The sequence below is a fragment of the Ovis canadensis genome, chromosome 13, assembly GCF_042477335.2.
Source record: "Ovis canadensis isolate MfBH-ARS-UI-01 breed Bighorn chromosome 13, ARS-UI_OviCan_v2, whole genome shotgun sequence".
In the NCBI taxonomy this organism is placed as follows: Eukaryota; Metazoa; Chordata; class Mammalia; order Artiodactyla; family Bovidae; genus Ovis; species Ovis canadensis.
In genome coordinates, this window is record NC_091257.1 from 81,515,415 (window position 1) to 81,535,175 (window position 19,761).

Here is a 19,761-nt window from a genome sequence, read left to right on the forward strand (position 1 = left end):
CCAACTTTCCTCATGTTGTTATAAACCCTCAAGGTCCAGGTACCGCTTGATAAAATTAGTTTTGCTCAAAAGAAAGTGCACAAGTAGCAGAGTTGTTAGCCCAAGCTTTTGATCTTGGCTCCATCTCGGTAAAGTGGAAGTTATGTTGCCTTTCTCCTGGGATCACTGGAAAGATAATGTGAAATCATGTTATGGCTAATAGGTAACAAGGCCCTTTGATTGTTAACTATTGTTATAATTAATATTTTAAAATGTTTGCTTTTATAATTTTTTTTTTTATAATTTATTCATGAGAGTTCAGACGGGGCTGGTGTAGGTACTGTATGGACAGCCCATGGTGTCTGTAAAGGGCCTGGGAAGAGAGAACAGTTGGGAGGCATAGGGTGGAGCAGTCTTGACCAGCAGAGGTTTTGTATCATCAGGTATAGGAGAGAAAATGGGATTATTAGGTTAATTTTACATTTTGGCAGATTTGAATGCAGATGAGTGGTTTCTACTGATGGATTTCAAACATTTGTGGGACCATAGGATTCAGTCCAGGGAGTGGGGTGGTCTTACTCTAACTTGAATGATACCTTTTTTAAAAAAAAGACTTATTTCGGTATTTTTTGGCTGTGCTGGGTCTTTGTTGCTGCATGCGGGCTTTCTCTAGCTGTGGTGTGCAGGCTTCTCATTGTGGTGGCTTCTCTGGCTGTGGAGCACAGGCTGTAGGCAAGTGGGCTTCAGTAGTTGTAGTTCACGGACTCTGGAGCGCAGGCTCAGTGATTGTGGCGCATGGGCCCAGTTGCCCTGCTGCCTGTAGGATCCTTCCTCCCACACCAGGGATTGAGCCCAGCAAGTCCCCTGCGTTGACAGGCAGATTCCTGTGATTTGGAGCTGCATGTGGATTTAGATTGAACTCTTGCCCCTGCGGGTGTTCTCTGCTGATGTCACAAGTTCAAGTGGATGTTGGCCCAGGCTGAAGGTATAGGCTAAAGCCATCCAGACAGCTGCAGTGCACTGTGATTCGGGGGTAACTGTGTGATTCAGGTCAGTCTCTTAGTTGTGTCCAACTCTTTGGGATCCCATGGACTATAGCACACCAGGATTCCCTGTCCATCACCAACTGCTGGAGTCTACCCAAACTCATGTCCATTGAGTCGGTGATGCCATCCAACCATCTCATCCTCTGTCGTCCCCTTCTCATTCTGCCCTCTTATCTTTCCCAGCATCAGGGTCTTTTCAAATGAGTCAGCTGTTCGCATCAGGTGGCCAAAGTATTGGAATTTCAGCTTTAGCATTAGTCCTTCCAGTGAATAATTCAGGACTGATTTCCTTTAGGATTGAGTGGTTTGATCTCCTTGCAGTCCAAGGGACTCTCGAGAGTCTTCTCCAGCACCACAGCTAACTGTGTGATTGGTGGTGGTGGTAGTTTAGTCGCTAAGTTGTGTCTAACTCTTGGGACCCCATGGACTGTAGCCTGCCAGGCTTCTCTGTCCATGGGCTTCTCCAGGCAAGAATACTGGAGTGGGTTGCCATTTCCTTCTCCAAATTGTACGTTTAGCTGTGGCTTTTTCTTCCTAATTCAGTGGTTGGCTTCAAGATCTTGGCTTCACAACCACACCACTGAGGGACCTGTGCTGCTTACCGAACCTTTCAGAATCTTTGTTTTCTCATCTGTAACATGGAAATAGAGTACGCAGCTCACAGGTGATGGGTGTAGGGTGGTTAGTATGGTGATGGCAGGTAATACGTGTGTAATCAGTATTAGGTCTTAAAAGTACTATTATGTAATAGTGGTAGTTCATGTACATTGACGTTTTATTTTTTTAATCAAACTGCCAACCGCATTGCTTAATGCCTACTGAACAGAAGTTGTTCCACAAATATTTGTTGAATGAATGAATTGTAAACTTCAGCGTAATAGAAATGAAAGCTCTCTAAATGTTCCTCTTAATCAGAAAATAAATGGCTTAATCACATACTTCATTCTTCTAATCACTTATGAAACATGCTGTGGTGAGGGTGTGATGTGTACATTGTAAGCCATGGAAGGAAGGGAATTGTATGGATGTTTAGGAGCTGGTGGATTTCCTTATTAGAGATACACATTAAATAAACCAATTGAGAAAGGGTCTCTGTTACTGTAGTGGGATGTGTCCTGCTTGCTCAGCTGTTGTTGCTTTCAGTGAGTAGGGAGAACTCCCTCAGTTCTGTTAGATCCACTGAGTTGGTTGCTCTCATAGATAGATCATTAGGGGAGATTTCGGTTATTTTGTCATAACAGATTCAGCCGGAAAACCGAGAGGAATGGGGTTAAGTCAGTATGAGAGGAGAGCGCAGCTCTGGGAACAGTCGAGTGTGGAGCGAGAGTTGATTTTCGGTGTTAGTGAGGAATGAGCGTCTTTCATTTCTGTGTCAAGCACTGGGTCTGTAGGGCTTGCCAGGTGACTCCACGGTAAAGAGTCTGCCTGCCAGTGCAGGAGATGCGGGTTCGATCCCTGAGTTGGGAAGATCCGCTGGAGGAGGAAATGGCAACCCACTCCAGTATTCTTGCCTCCATATTCACGAATTTTCCCCAAGAGGGGCCTGGCAGGCTATGGTTCACGGGGTCGAAAGGAATGGAACATGATTGCGCATGCATGACCCTCCTACAAAGGCGTGTCTGTGGTTTCCTGTCTTTAGACACGTAAGAATTGGAGGCAAACAATGTGGACTTGGGAGAAGTCTGGGGCCAGCTTCCTTCCTGCAGGCTCAAGATCAACCATCCCACATAGGAAAGAAAGCAAAAACAAGCTGCTGACATTTTGAGCTTTGAAATCCCAGACTGCTGGTAGATCTGTCTCTGCAAAGCAAGTATAGTAGGCATGATGCTGGTTTTACACAGGAACAGGTCCTTTTTGTAGTCCCTAGAAAGACTGTATAGCTCAGACTGAAGCCAGGCTGCCTGGGTCTGAATTCCAGTTACTGCGTTAAGAGCTGAGTGACCTTATGCCCCAGTTTTCTTATCTGTAAAATTCAGGTAATAGGAGGACCTAATGCATAGATCGGAGAAGGCAATGGCACCCCACTCCAGTATTCTTGACTGGAAAATCCCACGGACGGAGGAGCCTGGAAGGTTGCAGTCCATGGGGTCGCTGAGGGTTGGACACGACTGAGTGACTTCACTTTACTTTTCACTTTTGTGCATTGGAGAAGGAAATGGCAACCCAGTCCAGTGGTCTTGCCTAGAGAATCCCAGGGACGGGGGAGCCTGGTGGGCTGCTATCTACGGGGTCTCACAGAATTGGACATGACTGAAGTGACTTAGCAGCAATGCATAGATGCTCTTATTAAAGGAGAAACGCTTATATAGTGCTTGTCAACACTGCTTGCCACATTTTAAGTGCTCAAAAAGTGGTAACAATGACCGTCATCATTTGGGCCTTTGGATGTTGTTCTGTTGTTAAAGCACCAGATGGCGACAAAGCACGCATCAATTACCCACATTCTGCTGAAAGGATTTCTTGAATAGATTGTTTTCTCCTTCAAATCCTTTTTAGATGTGTTGAAACTGACTTAGCTTTGGAGACATCTGAGTGAAGACATTGCCATTTATTAGCTTTGTAACCTTCATGAGGTTACTTACCAGTGCTGAACCTCAGTTTCTTATTCTGTTCAATGGGGATGATGATATCTGCCACAGGGTGCTCATGTTCATTAAGAGGAAGAGCATCATAAGCACCCTGCACAGGTTACAGCCAGAGCAGGTGGTCAGTGGAGTGACCACCTTGTCTGTCCTTACTTCCAGGTTCAGAAGGACTGTGTGTGTGTATGCTTAGTTGCTTAGTCGTGTCCAGCTCTTTGTGACCCGATGCACTGTAGCCCACCAGGCTCCTCTGTTCATGGGATTCTCTAAGCAAGAATACTGGAGTGGGTAGCCATTCCCTTCTCCAGGTGGGGGTCTTCACAACCCAGGAATCAAACCCAGGTCTTCTGGTTTGCAAGCAGATTTTTTACCATCTGAGCCACCAGGGAAGCCGTAGAGTTGCTCTTTTTATGAAGTTAGCATTTGGGAGTAAGACAGCTTCCTGAGAAAAATACATTTAAAAAATGAAATGTTGTGTAACTGGTTCTTTAAGTCATCATAGATTGCTCAGAATTTTATTCGTCATTCAAAAAAAACATACACTTGACCCAGTCATCATGTGTATCACTACTTACTGTTGATTTTCCCTCTGTTTAGAAAGCGTGCACCTTCATTAAATCAAACCTTGATCCCAGCAATGTGGATTCCCTGTTCTACGCTGCCCAGTCCAGCCAGGCCCTCTCAGGGTGTGAGGTGAGTTCAGCTTCTTCATGTTTGTGTTTACTTTAAACTGTCAGGTCCTTTTTTAAAGAGAGGTGGTCACGTGAGACTTTTTTTTTTTAAGCAAGGAGACTATTGGAATTCCATTCTTTTGTTTTTTTTTTTCTTTAAGAAATGGACGTGGTTTATGTTTCTCAAGTTTTCACTTTTCATGAATTTTTAAGTAACTTCTTCCTCGAGTTGCCTCTCTTCTGGGAAGTCTTGCTTTTTTTTCTTACAGTCTCCCTTTAACATTTCAAAATGTTTAAAGTGAAAGATGAATACCCCCACACCAGATTTCTAGAAATCCATTTTTTTTTGCTCATAGGAGAACCCCATCAGTAGGCTAGTGACTTGCCAGAATATTTTCAAAAGTGTTGTGCTGAGGTTTCCCAGATATTTAATTCTGGCTTCTGAAACGTTGAGGAGAGTGGTTGAGGACCAAGTGGGTGATGTGGCTGTGGCAATTGCTCTGCCTGCCGCAGGCTGCCCTCACCTGTTCTAAACTCTGCGTCTGCCCGTCCTTTCTTAGATCTCTGTTTCAAACGAGACCAAAGACCTGCTGCTGGCAGCTGTGAGCGAAGACTCTTCGGTGGCCCAGATCTACCACGCAGTGGCAGCCCTGAGTGGCTTTGGCCTCCCCTTGGCTTCTCAGGAAGTGCTTGGTGCCCTTACCGCCCGCCTCAGCAAGGAGGAGACCGTGCTAGCGTAAGTCTGCATCTCGAGCGCTTCTCAGGTGCTTCCCCGAGAGGCTTCGTCCACTGCTCCCACAGGTGTCGTCCGGGCACCTGCCGTGCTCCAGGCGCTCTGTTGGCACTGCAGACATCGTATCATACAAAGGTGCGTGTCCTCGTGCAGCTCCCCAAGACATGGTCTCCCGTAGCTGCTCCGGCCAGGGCAAGTACTGGGTCAGAACATAAGCGTGCTGCTACAGAGAGACACGAGTGCGTTTGAGGTTAGGGGCTGAAGCAAGGGTATGAGTGACCAAGGGAGAGGGAGGCCAGGGAGCCATGTGCGTCTCGTGCTGAGGCTTGGCCAGGCCACGGTGTGATGATGGAGACTGCCTTGGAGGAGGGCTCATGGGGTCCCTTAGAGCTGTGGGTGACAGCACCCAGCAGGGGAGTAGGGGCTCAGAGGGGAGAGTATCCTAGGGATCCAACCTTGCTCGTCTACAAAAGGCTCAGGTGAAGGAGAAGCACCCACTAGGAAGGAACACTGAGCACCTTTCCTGTTTGTTATGCGTTTATTATACATGTATTGTAACTGACTTCAGGTTGTTTACTAAGCTTAAAAGTTGCACATGGTTTTTTTCCCCCTTTGCTCCTTAAACTCCTCATTAAACACAGTATACGTATATTTCATTTTTTACGTGTCCCCCGTTTAATTGCAACCCTGAGAAGAATTGGAGTACCTGGACTCCTGTTTATCGTCAGCAAGATGTTAGTGACACAGTGCCCTGCTGCAGAATAGTTGAGTTGTCTCCCAGTGTTTGGTTTGGATTTTTTGTTTTTGCTCAGAACTGGAATGCTTCTAACCTTGGAGCTTTGTTAAGAGCAGGTTCACCGTCAGTTGCCTTTCTCTTTGTCACTCTCATCCCACTCATCTTCACGTGGTCAGTAGTCAGTGACTTGGGGGCTGGGACTTTTCCTAGGAGTGGCATTTTGTGCACACTCTGCCCAGGGCTTGGCCCTTGCGGTCCTCTGGTTTCAGGTCACAGGACTTACCACCGCTCTGTCTCCTGTCGTGAATCCGTTTGTCGGTGCCTCACTCAGATGCCACCTTCTACAGAAAAGTCTTTCCATTGCCCTCTGAGGAACAGAGGAAATCTTCCTCCTCTAAACTCCAAACAGAAAGAAGTACAAAGTACATCCATCTTGGGGTCTGTTAGACTTGAGTTTGAATACTAGCTCTGTTTCTTGCTGTGTGACTTTGGGCAAGTTACTAACCTCTCTGAGCCTCATCTGTAAATGAGATCGGTAGTCCTTACATCATAGAACAAATATCAAGGTTCAGTAAGATGATTCTTGTGAAGAGCTTAGTGCAGTGCCTGGTCTTAGTGGGCAAGGGCCACATGGAGTTTGTGCTCGCTCGAGCATTTCCTTCTCAGGGCCCTTTCTTAGGGAGCTGGTTACTTCCTTGATTATATTGTAATTTTTTCTGGATTAGATTGTAAGCTTTATTTGTAGTGCTCAGAGAGCCTGGTACATGGTAGGTGCCCAAGAAATAATTAAGTTCAAAACTATATTTTTATATTTCCATTCTCTCCTCTTGTAAAAAACTTCAGGTAGGAAGACCACACGCTTAGAATGCGAGAGAAATGTTCAAGTCCAGCCTCTTATACTTATTGTCTTTGTGACCATGAGCAGGCTGTTTAACCTCCCTAAACCTCAGTGTTTTCATATGTTAAACAGGAAGAATGATATCTGTCTCATAAGGTTATTGTGAAGATCAAACTGGCAGAATGCCTTGTATAATATTACTACTCAGTTGGCCTGTTTTAGGAAATCTTATATAAATTAAGACTTTTCTAAATGGGCCTTCTACATTTAATTGAACTTATTCTAGGAAATGAATGTTCATAAACTTGTCTAGAACAGGAAAAGAACATTTGTAAGCTTGAGTGAACAATCTAAAAAGATGCCGTTGTGGTCTCTCATAAGCCAGTGTCTTTGAATCATCAACAGTATATTAGTGAGACAGGATCTGCTTTCTTAGTGTTTGTATACAGTGCTCCAGAGGGAGAGAAGTTGCTGACTGAGGAATAAATGAAGCCAATGATAAAAGCTAAGTGGATTAATTTCATTCTGAAAACTTCTGAGATTGTTACCAGCGTGACGCTCTCTTGTTCCGAAGAAGAGAAAAATGATACCTTAATTGAAAAGTTCTTTCTAGGCTCTCCTAGCAATCTCTTCTGGGCTCAGCTTTTATTGTGGGCAGATGTGGGATTTCTGTCTTGTTTGGAAATTCAGGTTTCCTTTTCTCAAGTGCATTCTAATAAGCGTCTCCGTGAATTCTGACTCCTGTTTTCCAGCTTGCCACCTTAATGGAATTTTTTTTCCATGGAGGGAATCTAAATTGTTATGACCACAACGAAAGCAGACAAATTCTCTCTCTCAGTTCAGTTCAGTTCAGTCGCTCAGTCGTGTCTGACTCTTTGTGACCCCATGAACTCTGCAGCTCGCCAGGCCTCCCTGTCCATCACCAACTCCTGGAGTTCACCCAAACTCACGTCCATCGAGTCGGTGATGCCATCCAGCCATCTCATCCTCCGTCGTCCCCTTCTCCTCCTGCCCCCAATCCCTCCCAGCATCAGAATCTTTTCCAGTGAGTCAGCTCTTCGCATGAAGTGGCCAAAGTACTGGAGTTTCAGTTTCAGCATCATTCCTTCCGAAAAACACCCAGGACCAATCTCCTTACATCCTCCAAAATACTGACTTGATAAATGGTGTTTTTACACAAAGGCCTGGTCATCTCTTGAGAATTAGAGAACCTTTCTGGGGTTGAGCAGCATCAGCTTAACCACCAGGGGTCTTCAGCTCTCTCCATTCTACTTCTAAAAGCATCATTTCCATTCCAAGTTATCCACATTAAGAGAATAGAACCTAATAAAATATCTTACATGGACATACTTATCTGTTGTTTGTTGTTCGGTCACTGAGTTGTGCCCATCTCTTTGTGACCCCAGCATGCCAGGCTTCCCTGTCCATCACCAACTCCTGGAGTTTGCTCAAACTCATGTCCATCAAGTCAGTGGTACAATCAAAACATCTCTTCCTCTGTCACCCCCTTCTCCTCCTGCCCTGAATCTTTCCAAGCATTAGAGTCTTTTCCAGTGAATTGGCTCTTCACATCAGGTAGCTAAAGTGTTGGAGCTTTAGCTTCAGCATCAGTCCTTCCAATGAATATTCAGGGTTGATTTCCTTTAGGATTGACTGGTTTGATTTCCTTGCATTCCCATGGACTCTGAAGAGTCTTCTCCAGCGCCACAGTTTGAAAGCATTAATTCTTTGGCACTCAGCTGTCACATCCATACAATAGTTTTCCAATAGTTATTGGAGAACCGAAGGTTTGACTATGCAAACCTTTGTCGGACATACATACTACACACATACTACATTGCACCTTAAGAATGAAGTGCTGATTGTGTTACAGAGTAGACAAGCCTTGAAAACATTATGCTAATGAAAGAAGCTAAACACAAAAGGTCACATTTGTATGACTCCATTCATATGAAATATCCAGAATAGGTAAATCCATAGAGACAGGACACAGACTGCCAGGGCCAGGGGGCAGGGAGAGAGAGGGGATGGGAAATGGAATGAGACTGTTTAATGGATATGGGGTTTTATTAATATTTTGGACTGATGGGAATGCTTTAAGATTATATAGAGGTGGTGATTACACAACATTGTGAAACATACTAAATGCCTCCGAATTGTTCACTTTCAAATGGCTAATTTCACATGAATTTCACTTCAGTGAATTAAAATGTGTGTATACATATACAATCAGGGATAAGGGTTAACAGTTACAGCACTGTATGACCTAGTAAAACATAAATGTGCATCGGTTGAAGATTAAGTGAGTAAACTATGGTTCATCTAAGCAATATAATACTTTGTCATTGTTAATAAGGATGAAATACATTTATATGTACTCATGGAAAAGTTTGTACATTCTATTAAAGATAAATTGGGGAGCAGTTATCTTTTAGGGGTAGGCATTACAAGAATTTTAACTTTCTTAAATAACCTAAAGAAATGTAACTTTCTTTAGTAATCTATGTGAATTTTTGACAAATACGTACTTTTATAGTCAGAAATAAATGGTAATAGAAATAGAAAAGAAAAAAAAAAATAGACTCTGGTTTGAGAACCAGATCTTTTATTCCTTTCATCTTATTTAATGCCTCAAAGACGAGCAGCTTTCGGGTCTCCTAGCAGGACGGCGACAGCATGAGTGTCAGCTATGTGTTTACCAAATGCTTCCTGTTTCGGTTGCATTCATCTGGTTTCAGAAAAGTTGCTCCAGATTCTACCAGCAACCTACGTATATACATTCCACAGAGTTTCTTTGGTCTTGGAGCAAGAAAAGTAGAAAGTTAACAGGTAGCTAGCCTCTGCCTGGCACAGTACCTCATATGACATGGGGATGCCCAGTATACCTTGGTTGAATTGACTCCCATTCTCTCTCAGAGTGTATCTCTTCTAGAGCTAATGAGGTCTTAGTCTAGTGTTCTCAGTGCAATGCCATTAGGAACCAAGCGGAGGTTCAGAAGGGGGTTCACAGGTGCTCCATCTCTTCTCTCTGCTTTCAGTCCTTTTGTGGATCCTGTTGCCCAGATTGCCTTCTCTCTAGCTGTAGTGAACTTTGTGATAGTGATGGTCTATTTTTTTGGCTGTACTACATGGCTTATGGGATTTAGTTCCCCAACCAGTGATTGAACCTGGGATCCCAGCAATGAGAGCGTTGAGTCCTAATCACTAGACCATCAGGGAACTTCTTGTAATGTAAAGGTCTTTGTTGCCTCTTTCCCATATAGATTGTAAACCAGCTCCTTCAGCCCCGAGACTGTCTTACGTTTCTAAAGAACAAGAGCAGGATATTTTTGCAGATATCCTGATATGGGAAGGGGTGCATAGAGACTTGCCATTCATTGGGGTTCTACTCTTTATTTCCAGAACAGTCCAGGCTCTGCAGACGGCCTCCTACCTATCCCAGCAGGCTGACCTGAGAAGCATCGTGGAGGAGATTGAGGTACAAGTTAATTTCGCCAAGGGAATCTCCCAGTTCCTGTCTTTGAAACCCATTAGAAGGGTCTTGCAGATAAACATGAATCATTTGTTACAGCCAGTTACCTTTCTTTTCATATCCATGGTACACTTCTGTTCTTTGTATCAGAGCAATATTTCATAGGGAATATTGGTTAGGCAAGTATAGTTACACCATCAATGAGACAACAAACTACTTCATCCTATTTTTGTAGATATGATCTCATAGTCCACAGATTTTAGAACATAACAAACCTGAAATTTGATTTTTTTTTTTTTACTTACTACTTTGTTATCTCGGACAAATTATTAATGCCTGAGCCTTAATTTCCCTACATGGTGGTAGTTAGGAACAAGTGGAGTTCTAAAATGCCTAGTACAGAATTGACACTCAGCAAGTGGTCGCTGTGGTTTTTGCTCTTCTTCCATCCTTTGCCCAGGCCCTCCTGCTGCTCAGAGCCTGCTCTCATGGACCGCATAGCCAGTGATGACAGGCAGTCTGACAGTGTTGTCACTGGGTTGCCCTGCAGGCATGTTGGCTGGCTCATCATGTTCCACAGGAGAACAGTATGTCTCTCCATCCTTTAGAGCATTGATTAAGGAGAAGAAAGGCTTAGCTCTAGAGGTTGTACCCAAACGGATGGCCTTTGAATCCATCCATGTCACAATGCTTCCTGGCTACACCGCAGCCTGGCCCACTGGCCTTCTGCCCAGAGCAGTTGGTGCCTTGAGTGCCCTGACTCCTGGGCTTGGAAATAAGTTGAAGGGGTCAGGGAAGGAGCGCTCCCAGAGCCACAGAAGATACCGTTCTCTTCAGATGCCTATATGCTGTACTTTACTTTCTGCCTAAGCACCTTTGTTGAGAAAGCACTGAGTGACTGAAGTGGTCTGCAGACTGACATTTCCCAAAACCTTGTCTGCACTGGGGTGACGGTGGTTTGTCCATCTCACCTGTTTTATCCTGTGACTTCCAACCAGCTTCCGTTTTTGTCATGACAGGACCTTGTTGCTCGCCTGGATGAACTGGGAGGTGTGTATCTCCAGTTTGAAGAAGGACTGGAAACAACGGCATTGTTTGTAGCTGCCACCTACAAGCTTATGGACCATGTGGGGACGGAGCCATCCATTAAGGAGGTGCCTGCCTACATCACAGTTCTCTGATGTGAAACTCAAAGGCGTCCTTGACATTATCTCCTAAAGATAGCTTTTCAGAGAGGGCTATTTGGTTAGCTTTGGGCTATCTTGGGTTCGTCATGGAAATGAGAAAGAAAAATGTGAAGCCTGTTCTTGAGAAACTGGTTGTCAGTGGGACAGACATGAAAGCAAATTGCTACACTTGTTTTAAATAGAATATGGTTTTTTCATGAGATAGTGGCACAAAGGCCAAGTGCATTATTCTCTGTCCACCTCCCTTTCCTTCCGAGTGCTCCTAACTGCTTGTCTCGTGAATTCTTTCCACGCTGGTGGCCTGTGCACATCCTGTTTCTCTTGAGAAGCACCCTATATGTCAAAACTGCCTGTTCTTTCTCCCTCTGACCCTCGGCAATGGCTCAATCAGAGCTAATCTGTGCTGATTGACATAGTTCACTGAGAGGCATGTGTCTACCAGACATCCACCAAGAGTTAATTCTTTTCTTTCTTTTTTCAAGAGGAGCTTGTTAACCTGAAGGAACCTTTAGTTGAAATGTGTGTGGGAAGTCTTGAGAGTGGGACCCTCTTGATACCCCTTGTTTGTAAGAAGGTGACCAACCCTTGATCTCAAGGACTTCAAATACAAGCTGCTGCTGTTTTAATTTGAGGAGGAAAGATTTGGGTCCCCAATTAGAACTTCCACTTCTTTTGTGTGATAGGAATGCATTGTGAGTTGTGTGCTGAGTTTCAACTAAGCGGTAAATAATTACCTTTCTCGAATAATTTGGGTTAATTTTGTATTTTCTCTGGAGGCTGTGATCTAATAATTTATTCACGTGTTAGCATTTTTATGTGATCTTCTCCTTCATCCTCAGTTTTTAGAGGTCTAGAGATACCAACTCTTACTAAATTTCCATTATGGGTGAAAGTACAAGAACGTGGGTCTTATGGTACAAATCATTTAGAGATTTTCCTGTACACAGTGCAGTTGATGAATTGGTGATATTCTGCATAAAACAACTTAAACTTTGTTTTGCTTTATTCCCAGGCTTCTACCAACCAGATATTTGGCTGGGATAATTTTGCTGTCACTGCTTTTGATATAACCATTCTGGTGAACAGTCCCCCATTTTAACATGTCAACAGCTTAGTGATGGAAAATGTAATTGGTACAATTAAAGAAAATTATTTCATGTCGACTGTGAATAACACTGTCGGGAACAAGGGGAGCTCTTTTGTTAGATGGTAGATTTTAAAAAACAAAACTGATTGAAATGGAAAATGTTTCCTCTTAAGCAAACAACCTCTAGAATTTTAATAATGCCTTTTAGGTTCTACTTTTTTAAAAAATTGCTTTCAGTCCTCTTCTCTAAGCAGCCCATTAGTTCTTAATGGAGAGTTATTTTAGTTTCTTTCTAATGTACATTTTGGCTGTGCAGTTTGGTCTTGTAAACACCAACTTAATCCCAGCATCCTGTGTGGAGGTGGGCTGGGTAGGAGGGGAGCTAAGCTGGGAGAGTGAGGGGAAACAGGAAAGGACATACTTTATTATGAAAGGACTTCAGAGACAAACAGACCTACATGTGAATTTTGGTCCTTCTCTTTTTCTTTCTGTCTTAACTTGTAAGAGTTAATTAACTTCCTTTAGCCTCAGTTTCCTTATTTGGAAAGGATTGAGAGCAGTCTTTTCAGGCTCTTTGTCATGATCTGAGTTAATATACCGGTAACAGTGCCTGGCACACACAGACATGGAACAAATGGGTACTGCAATAGGTATAATATAGTAACTCTTACACCTCAGTAGTTGTCTAGAAGGTCCTTATGTTTGTACAGCAAGCATTCATAAATGGTTGACAAAGAAATGTATCCCTTTCAGTTTGTACTAGAAGGTGCAAAAAACCAACCAAATTCAAGTTTTATGTTTAAATGCAGACTATTTGCTTCCCCCACCCCTACCAAACTGGTTAGTGGCTGAAAGACCTCTCATGTGAACACTTGGAAACAGAAGAGGAATGACTGAGCCCAGGTGGAGAGGGAGGGGTGGCTGTCCCCCCTGCCTGACTGAGGAAGATCTCAAGCTGTGTTCTCCTTTTCTTGCAGGATCAGGTCATCCAGCTCATGAACGCCATCTTCAGCAAGAAGAACTTTGAGTCACTCTCTGAAGCCTTCAGTGTGGCCTCTGCTGCTGCTGCGCTCTCTGAGAATCGCTACCATGTGCCCGTTGTGGTTGTGCCCGAGGGCTCTCCTTCCTACACTCAGGAACAGGCTGTCCTGCGGGTATGACTTCCATGTCCCCAGAGTGCTGCTCTGATTGCCGTTTCCAGTGATAGGCTTCCAGAAATCTACACAGCCAGTGATAACCCCCACAAGGACAGATCTTTTAAATGAAGAGCAAATGGGGATGAGCACTCTGTAAACTAGTCATAGGATCTTTTTTTTTTCTTTTTTTGGAGTATTTAAAGTAGTACAGCTTTCAGTGAAGTGCTGGAAAACTGCATTTATGGATTCATAAGTCCAGATGTATAGAGAAGTCTTACTTCTAAAATGTATTTTCCTATACCCAGACTTTCTAAATCCATTATTTTAAGATAGCTTTCTTTAACATTGTTAAGATCAATGTCAGGTCTCTTTTTCCTTGGAGCCGACAGTGTATCTTTCCACTTCTGCATAACATAGCACTCCGTCCTCTCAGCAGTAAGTAAGGACGGTTGTGTGTGTTAACTGTCTGAACAGAGCAAAATGCACACACTTACGAGTTTTCCATTCCAGTGAGGCATTTGTTGCTGTTGTTTGGAAACCAGTGAGAAACTAAAATCTGCATAAGAAATTAGCATCTTGTTTGTATCTAAATACACGAGTTCACATAGGACTGTCCACCTGTCCCATCAGTTCTTGTGCTTTGCAGGGCCCTTCAGATACTCTCCAGGAGAAGTGCCCCAGACTCCAGAGTTGCCTCTTGTTCCTCTACTTAAATGTCACGTCCCCTCAGCAAAGACTGGGGTGAGAACTCACCTGGGTAATATAGTTCACCATGAATCAGGGGAGCTAAGAAAGCAAAGTAGAAACAGTACTGGCTTTTGAAGCTAGATAGCCTGTGGTTTGTCCTTAGCTGTGTGGCCTTCAGCTGCCCCATATCCTCTTGTGGCCTCAGTGTCTTCATCTGTAAAGTGAAGATTATACCAGCTGTCTCAGACGATTGGTGGTAGGATAGATACAAGTGCTTACCCTCGTATCTGGCAAATAGTCGACTTTCAACAAATGACTGTTATTAACATTATCCATATTTCTTCAGTTTTCTCATTGCCCATACCGTCATAAAGTGTTTTTCTTGCTAATATTTTTTTTTAAGTACTATAGTAGAGCAGTAGTGTGGGAAGATCAGGGGATCAGAGAGAAGGAGATGTTAGCTGTGTGATCTGAAGCCAGTCATTGTCTTTCCCTAGACTTTGGTTTCCTTACCTGAAAAATGAGATCATTGGGTAAAATCATTGTTAACGATTTCCCCCACCCCAACATTCTATAATCTGTCATTCCGAACTAATTGTGTTTTCTTGTCTGATTCCCCCAGAGATAGTAGGCCACAGGTCAGAGACGGTTCTTGAAATGAAATGGTTCTCCCCCAGCAGAGCTCGCTCCCTGTGGATAAAGCTTTCACTCCTAGAAGCAAAAATCTGTACTCCCTCAGCTTCTGTGGCTACAGATAATTTTGAAATGTATTTCCAGTTGCAGGTCACCAACGTTCTGTCCCAGCCTTTGACTCAGGCCACTGTTAAACTAGAACATGCGAAATCTGTTGCTTCCAGAGCTACAGTCCTCCAGAAGACATCGTTCACCCCCATTGGGTAAGTCCTGAGCACATCTCTGCAGAGTGCCGACAGACTTGTTTTGGAAAGTTAGCCTGCAGCCAGTATAACCCAGATCATGAAACCAAAGTTGCCTACATTTAGGATTATGCTTTATTAATAACAATGTGTCAGGAACATTTCCCCTGTAGGCTTAATATACTTCCATAGTCTTATCTTCAGTGGCTGTGAGTTATTATTAGGTAATTAAAAAAAAATTAAGGGTTAGTTTTTATAGGAAACTTTTAAGTTTTGAATTAGTAAGTTAAAGTAAGATATGCCCTTTTTTAGGAAATTCAAAAAGCACAGGAAAGTAGAAATAATACGAAAATTACCTACAATTATACTACCCTACGCCAACCTCTTTGAACATTTCCACTTTAAAAAATATATATAATTGGTATTCTACTATAGACTTACCTATTTTGCATTTAGTTGTGGAAGACTTACCCGAAGAAGGTGGGATTTTTAGGAGCTGGGAGGAGGGGTGGGTAAGGAATAGAAAAAGAAGAGTTCGGAGACTTGAAAGAGAAGGTCATTTTAGGTGGTTTTGATGTTTGCCCCTAATAATAATGTGATTGAACAGGAGGTGGCCCAAGATGGGTGGAAAGTGGAAAAGTGAAAAAACGGTACATTCCTGGAATGCTGTACTTTGCAGCCTGTTTGTTGTGTCCATTGTGATTTTCCTATGTGAATTGTTGCTAACCCCACTGTCATTTTTAACAGGGATGTTTTTGAGCTGAACTTCATGAATGTCAAATTTTCCAGTGGTTATTATGACTTTTCTGTCAAAGTTGAAGGTGACAACCGTTACATTGCAAATACTGTAGAGGTAAGTGCTTTCTTGTCGTCCCCATTGCCTTGTTAATATACCCAAGGAAATGACCATACAGGCATATGGCATTAACCATTTACATGTGTTGACCTCACTTATGACCCAGTTAAAATGAATATGTTAAGAGAGAGGTAGGTTTGAACTATGCTGTTTGACAGGCTCAGCCAAGAACTTAATCATAGGCAGCTGGATTTGTCAGTTACTCATTTTGCATTGTAACTTAGCATTACTCTCTTAACATAAAATTTAGGAAGTAGAAAAAATTAAAATCATCCCTAATTCCCCTGAGATATAAATATTCTTAAGATGTTTGCTGCAGTTGGCCTTGATAGATTTAGAAATGGACTTGGTGCTAATTAAGGGGACCAAAAGCATCAAGTGACCTGTAGCAGCATAGCGAGGCTGTCCGGGTGAAGTACAAAAGGAAATCCATAATCCTTCCTAATGAACTGTGTTTCAGATGTTTAGCTGTCTCGAGTTGTGTTGAAGATCCGAGTGGTTTTAAGGGTGGAAAGCTCTGCCTCATTTACTGATGCTTTGTGAGAATGAGTTGTTTCACATTAGTGGTTTTCTCAGCTAATTGAAGTTTGCCACTCAGGCACTGTGGCTTTCATTTTTATCTTTTTGGATAAAAGTTTATTGAAGATGAATTACACATTTTCCTACTTTCTTGAACTATGAGATACGGTTTAACCTTTCTTATTCTGGCTTAGGGTCATCAGCACAAAAGCATGTGACATACACAGCACAGTTCTCTGTGCTTTTGCTTGTATTGTTTTATTCTTACAACAGTCCTAACAGATGTGTGGAGTCGTTTTCCTTTCACTGATGAGGCTCAGAGAGGTAAAGTAATTTGTCCAGAACCTCTAGCCTATCTGTGCTTGGGTGAATCCCCTGCACAGTGCTGGTTTAGTTACGTGCCCTGGTGACTGTTGAGCTAGCTTAGAGGCTGAGACCTGTGTGCAGCTGTAGCTGCCGGCCTGTTCATAACATTACTTTGTCCTGAGAGCTGTCATTTCTTCAGGTTTCTGCCACTGTCTTTGTTGCATCTACGTGGCCACACTGTCCCCCATTCTATTGGGTCAGGGGAACTTGTGGTGTTACGGTGCCTTTTCAATAGTAATATATATGCTATTTGTGACAGCTGTTTTCTTCACTATTCAAATGTCATTTTCCACTGACTTTTCTTTGTTAATTAAACTTATTCATTTTGAAATCATTTCAGTCTTAAATTGCGAAAATGGTATGCAGAATTCCTGTATACCCCTTATCCAGCTGCCCCAAATGTATACCTCATGTAACTAATATAATTTTAATATGTGAAAATTAACGCTGATACAATACTATTAACTGATCTCTATAGACTTAATTCAGATTCCACTAGGTATCTTCCTAATGTCCCTTTTCTGGTCCCAGATTCAACCTGGGATCACATATTCCTTCAGTTGCCATGACCCTTTACCCTCCTCCAATTAGGGTATTTTGTCTTTTGTGACCTTGACATTTCTGAAAAGTACTGGCCAGTTAGTTTGTACAGTGTTCCTTACTTTGAGTTTGTCTGCTGTTTCCTCATAATTAAATTCAGGTCATGCAAAAATACTCTAAAAGCAATGTTCCTTCTCAGTGTGTACTGTTAGGAAGTATATGCTGTTGGTATGTCTTATTGCTGGTGATGTTAACCTTCATCTTCTGGTTAAGGTGGTGTCTGCTAGGTTTCTCTATTGTAAAGTTGCTATTTTTCTGCTTTGTAATTAAGTGTCTGCTGAAGTGATATTTTGAGACTGTAGATACCCTGACGATTTTGCCTGCCAGAGTTATTAATGTGGTGGTTGCCAAAAGGTGATTTTTCTCTTTCATTCCGTCTACATTTATTAGTTGGAATTTCACTGTAAGAAAACGCTGTCCACCTTTCCCTGTATTTAGTTATTCATGGATTCTTATTTTGCTCTATATTTTATAATCCGTTACTGTCATCATTTATTTTTTAGCTCATTTTATCCCAAATTCGGCCTTCGGAGAGCTCCTCCGGTTGGCCTGGTGTCACTTTTCTTTAGTGAAAGGACACAAAGCTAGAAAGTTTGACCTTTTCAAAAGTGGGCCATTACTTAACATAGATTCAACATTTAGATTAAAAGTTTGGCAGAAAGGAGGATGTTTTCTGGAACTCTAATCTTTCTGCCTTTTCTCTACCTCATGTCTGACCTTTTTAGGCAGGAGACATCTGATCCTAGTCCATTCACTAACATGGATTTGGATAGAAATTATTGTAGTGTGTGCCTCGAACCTTTAAAATTCAGATCTTTCACTTTTAATTTGCTTCTGTAAGGGGCCTTATTTTTGTTATTTGTAGCTGAACTCATTGAAAGGCAGACTTTTTTTTTTTGCTTGAAACCTCTTCCTTCTACCTGTACAATCTTGATACCGACATACCCAATTTAAGTGCCATACCCATGCATCACAGCCGTTCTTAATCTCTCTCTTCCTTTCCACTCTGACTTCAGTCAGTCACCGAGTCCTGCTGAGTCTGCCTTTAAGTGGCTTTTCTGTGATTGCTTCGTTCTTTAGTCCCACTTTGGTAGATCCCAAATAAATAGTTTCAGTGGGTAGTTTCCAGCAAGTTTCATTGTCTTCCGTCTCTGCCCCCTTCCATAAGCGCCATTAACACCACTAGGATGATAAAAATCACAGTGTTCCTGTGGTTAAACATTTCTTTGGTTCCCTATTGCATATGAGTAAGGTCTAGACTTCTCGGTGTGCCTTTTGAAGGCCCTCCACGCAAGGCACATGGGCATCCTTCATTGTGGTTACATCCTCATCCACTCAGCTCTAGCTGCTCTCGACTGCATACTGGTCCTCATCTATACGCTACGTGCACATGCATTTGGGCATCTGTTCTTTCCTCCATGGGGGATGTTCTTCCCCTCCCTTGCTGAAGTACTCGTCCTGTAAGATCTGATTCAAATCTTGTTCCTTCAGTGCTCCCTTAGAATTTTATTTTTATTTTTTCAGTTTAGACTAATAAAAATACAGAGAAGAATCGAGAATAGTATCATTGTTATGTACCTACCAGCTATTTGTCTCCCTCAAACCCAAACATTTTGCTGTGTTTTCTCCTTTGTTTTATTTATTTATTTCATTTTTGGCTGTGCTGGGTCTTCTTTGCTGCTCGTAGGCTTTCTCTAGTTGCGGAGAGTGGGGGACTGTCGAGTTGTGGTAGGCAGGCTTCTGGTTGCAGTGGCTTCTCTTGCTGTGGAGCATGGGCTCTAGGGCACATGGGTTTCAGTAGTTGCAGCACGCAGGCTCAATAGTTGTAGCTCCTGGGCTCTAGAGCACAGGCTCGGTAACTGTGGCGCACAGCGGAGTTGCTCCCCGGCATGTGGGATCTTCCTGGAGCAGGGATCGAACCCGTGTTTCCTGCATTGGCAAGTGGATTCTTTACCACTGGACCACCAGGGAAACCCCTCTCCTTCATTTTGTTTTATTTTGGTAAGAAATAAAACCCTATAGATTGAACTTAAGCTCTCTGTATGTTCTTTTTCTCTCCCCTCTCCCCACATTTGAAGTGTATATTCCAATGCCAGTTTTTACATTTCTGCTGCATATGTATATTTCAGCAGTATAGTGCATTGATTTGCATCTTCCCCAGATTTATATGCTTCATTATATGCATCCTTTTGCAATTTGCCTGTTTTCACTCAATTTTATGACAGCCATATTTATGCATGTCAAACTTAGAGCTGTATGCACAAATATAAATAATTGTCATGAAATTGTCTTCCTTTGATGAGTGCATTAGATTTATTAATTCATTTTCTGTTACTGGACACTTAGACTTTGACTGGTGCAGACAGTGCTGCTGTGAACATGTTAGTACAT

General features: G+C 42.7%; 1 protein-coding gene and 1 non-coding gene across 3 annotated transcripts in view; both read left to right on the top strand.

The window, feature by feature from the left end:
* The window catches only part of RPN2 (ribophorin II), a 50,074-nt gene that overhangs the window by 8,713 nt on the left and 21,600 nt on the right, over positions 1 to 19,761 (top strand). For both annotated transcript variants that reach the window (XM_069548535.1, XM_069548534.1), the window contains exons 3-9: positions 4,205 to 4,300; positions 4,839 to 5,014; positions 9,988 to 10,063; positions 11,077 to 11,211; positions 13,309 to 13,485; positions 14,932 to 15,050; positions 15,777 to 15,882. In XM_069548535.1, coding sequence (XP_069404636.1) covers positions 4,205 to 4,300; positions 4,839 to 5,014; positions 9,988 to 10,063; positions 11,077 to 11,211; positions 13,309 to 13,485; positions 14,932 to 15,050; positions 15,777 to 15,882 — 885 coding nt within the window. The remainder of the gene's footprint in view (positions 1 to 4,204; positions 4,301 to 4,838; positions 5,015 to 9,987; positions 10,064 to 11,076; positions 11,212 to 13,308; positions 13,486 to 14,931; positions 15,051 to 15,776; positions 15,883 to 19,761) is intronic.
* On the top strand, positions 2,626 to 2,756 carry LOC138417930 (small nucleolar RNA SNORA38). The gene has a single exon (XR_011248347.1). It is a non-coding gene; the product is annotated as a small nucleolar RNA SNORA38 (small nucleolar RNA).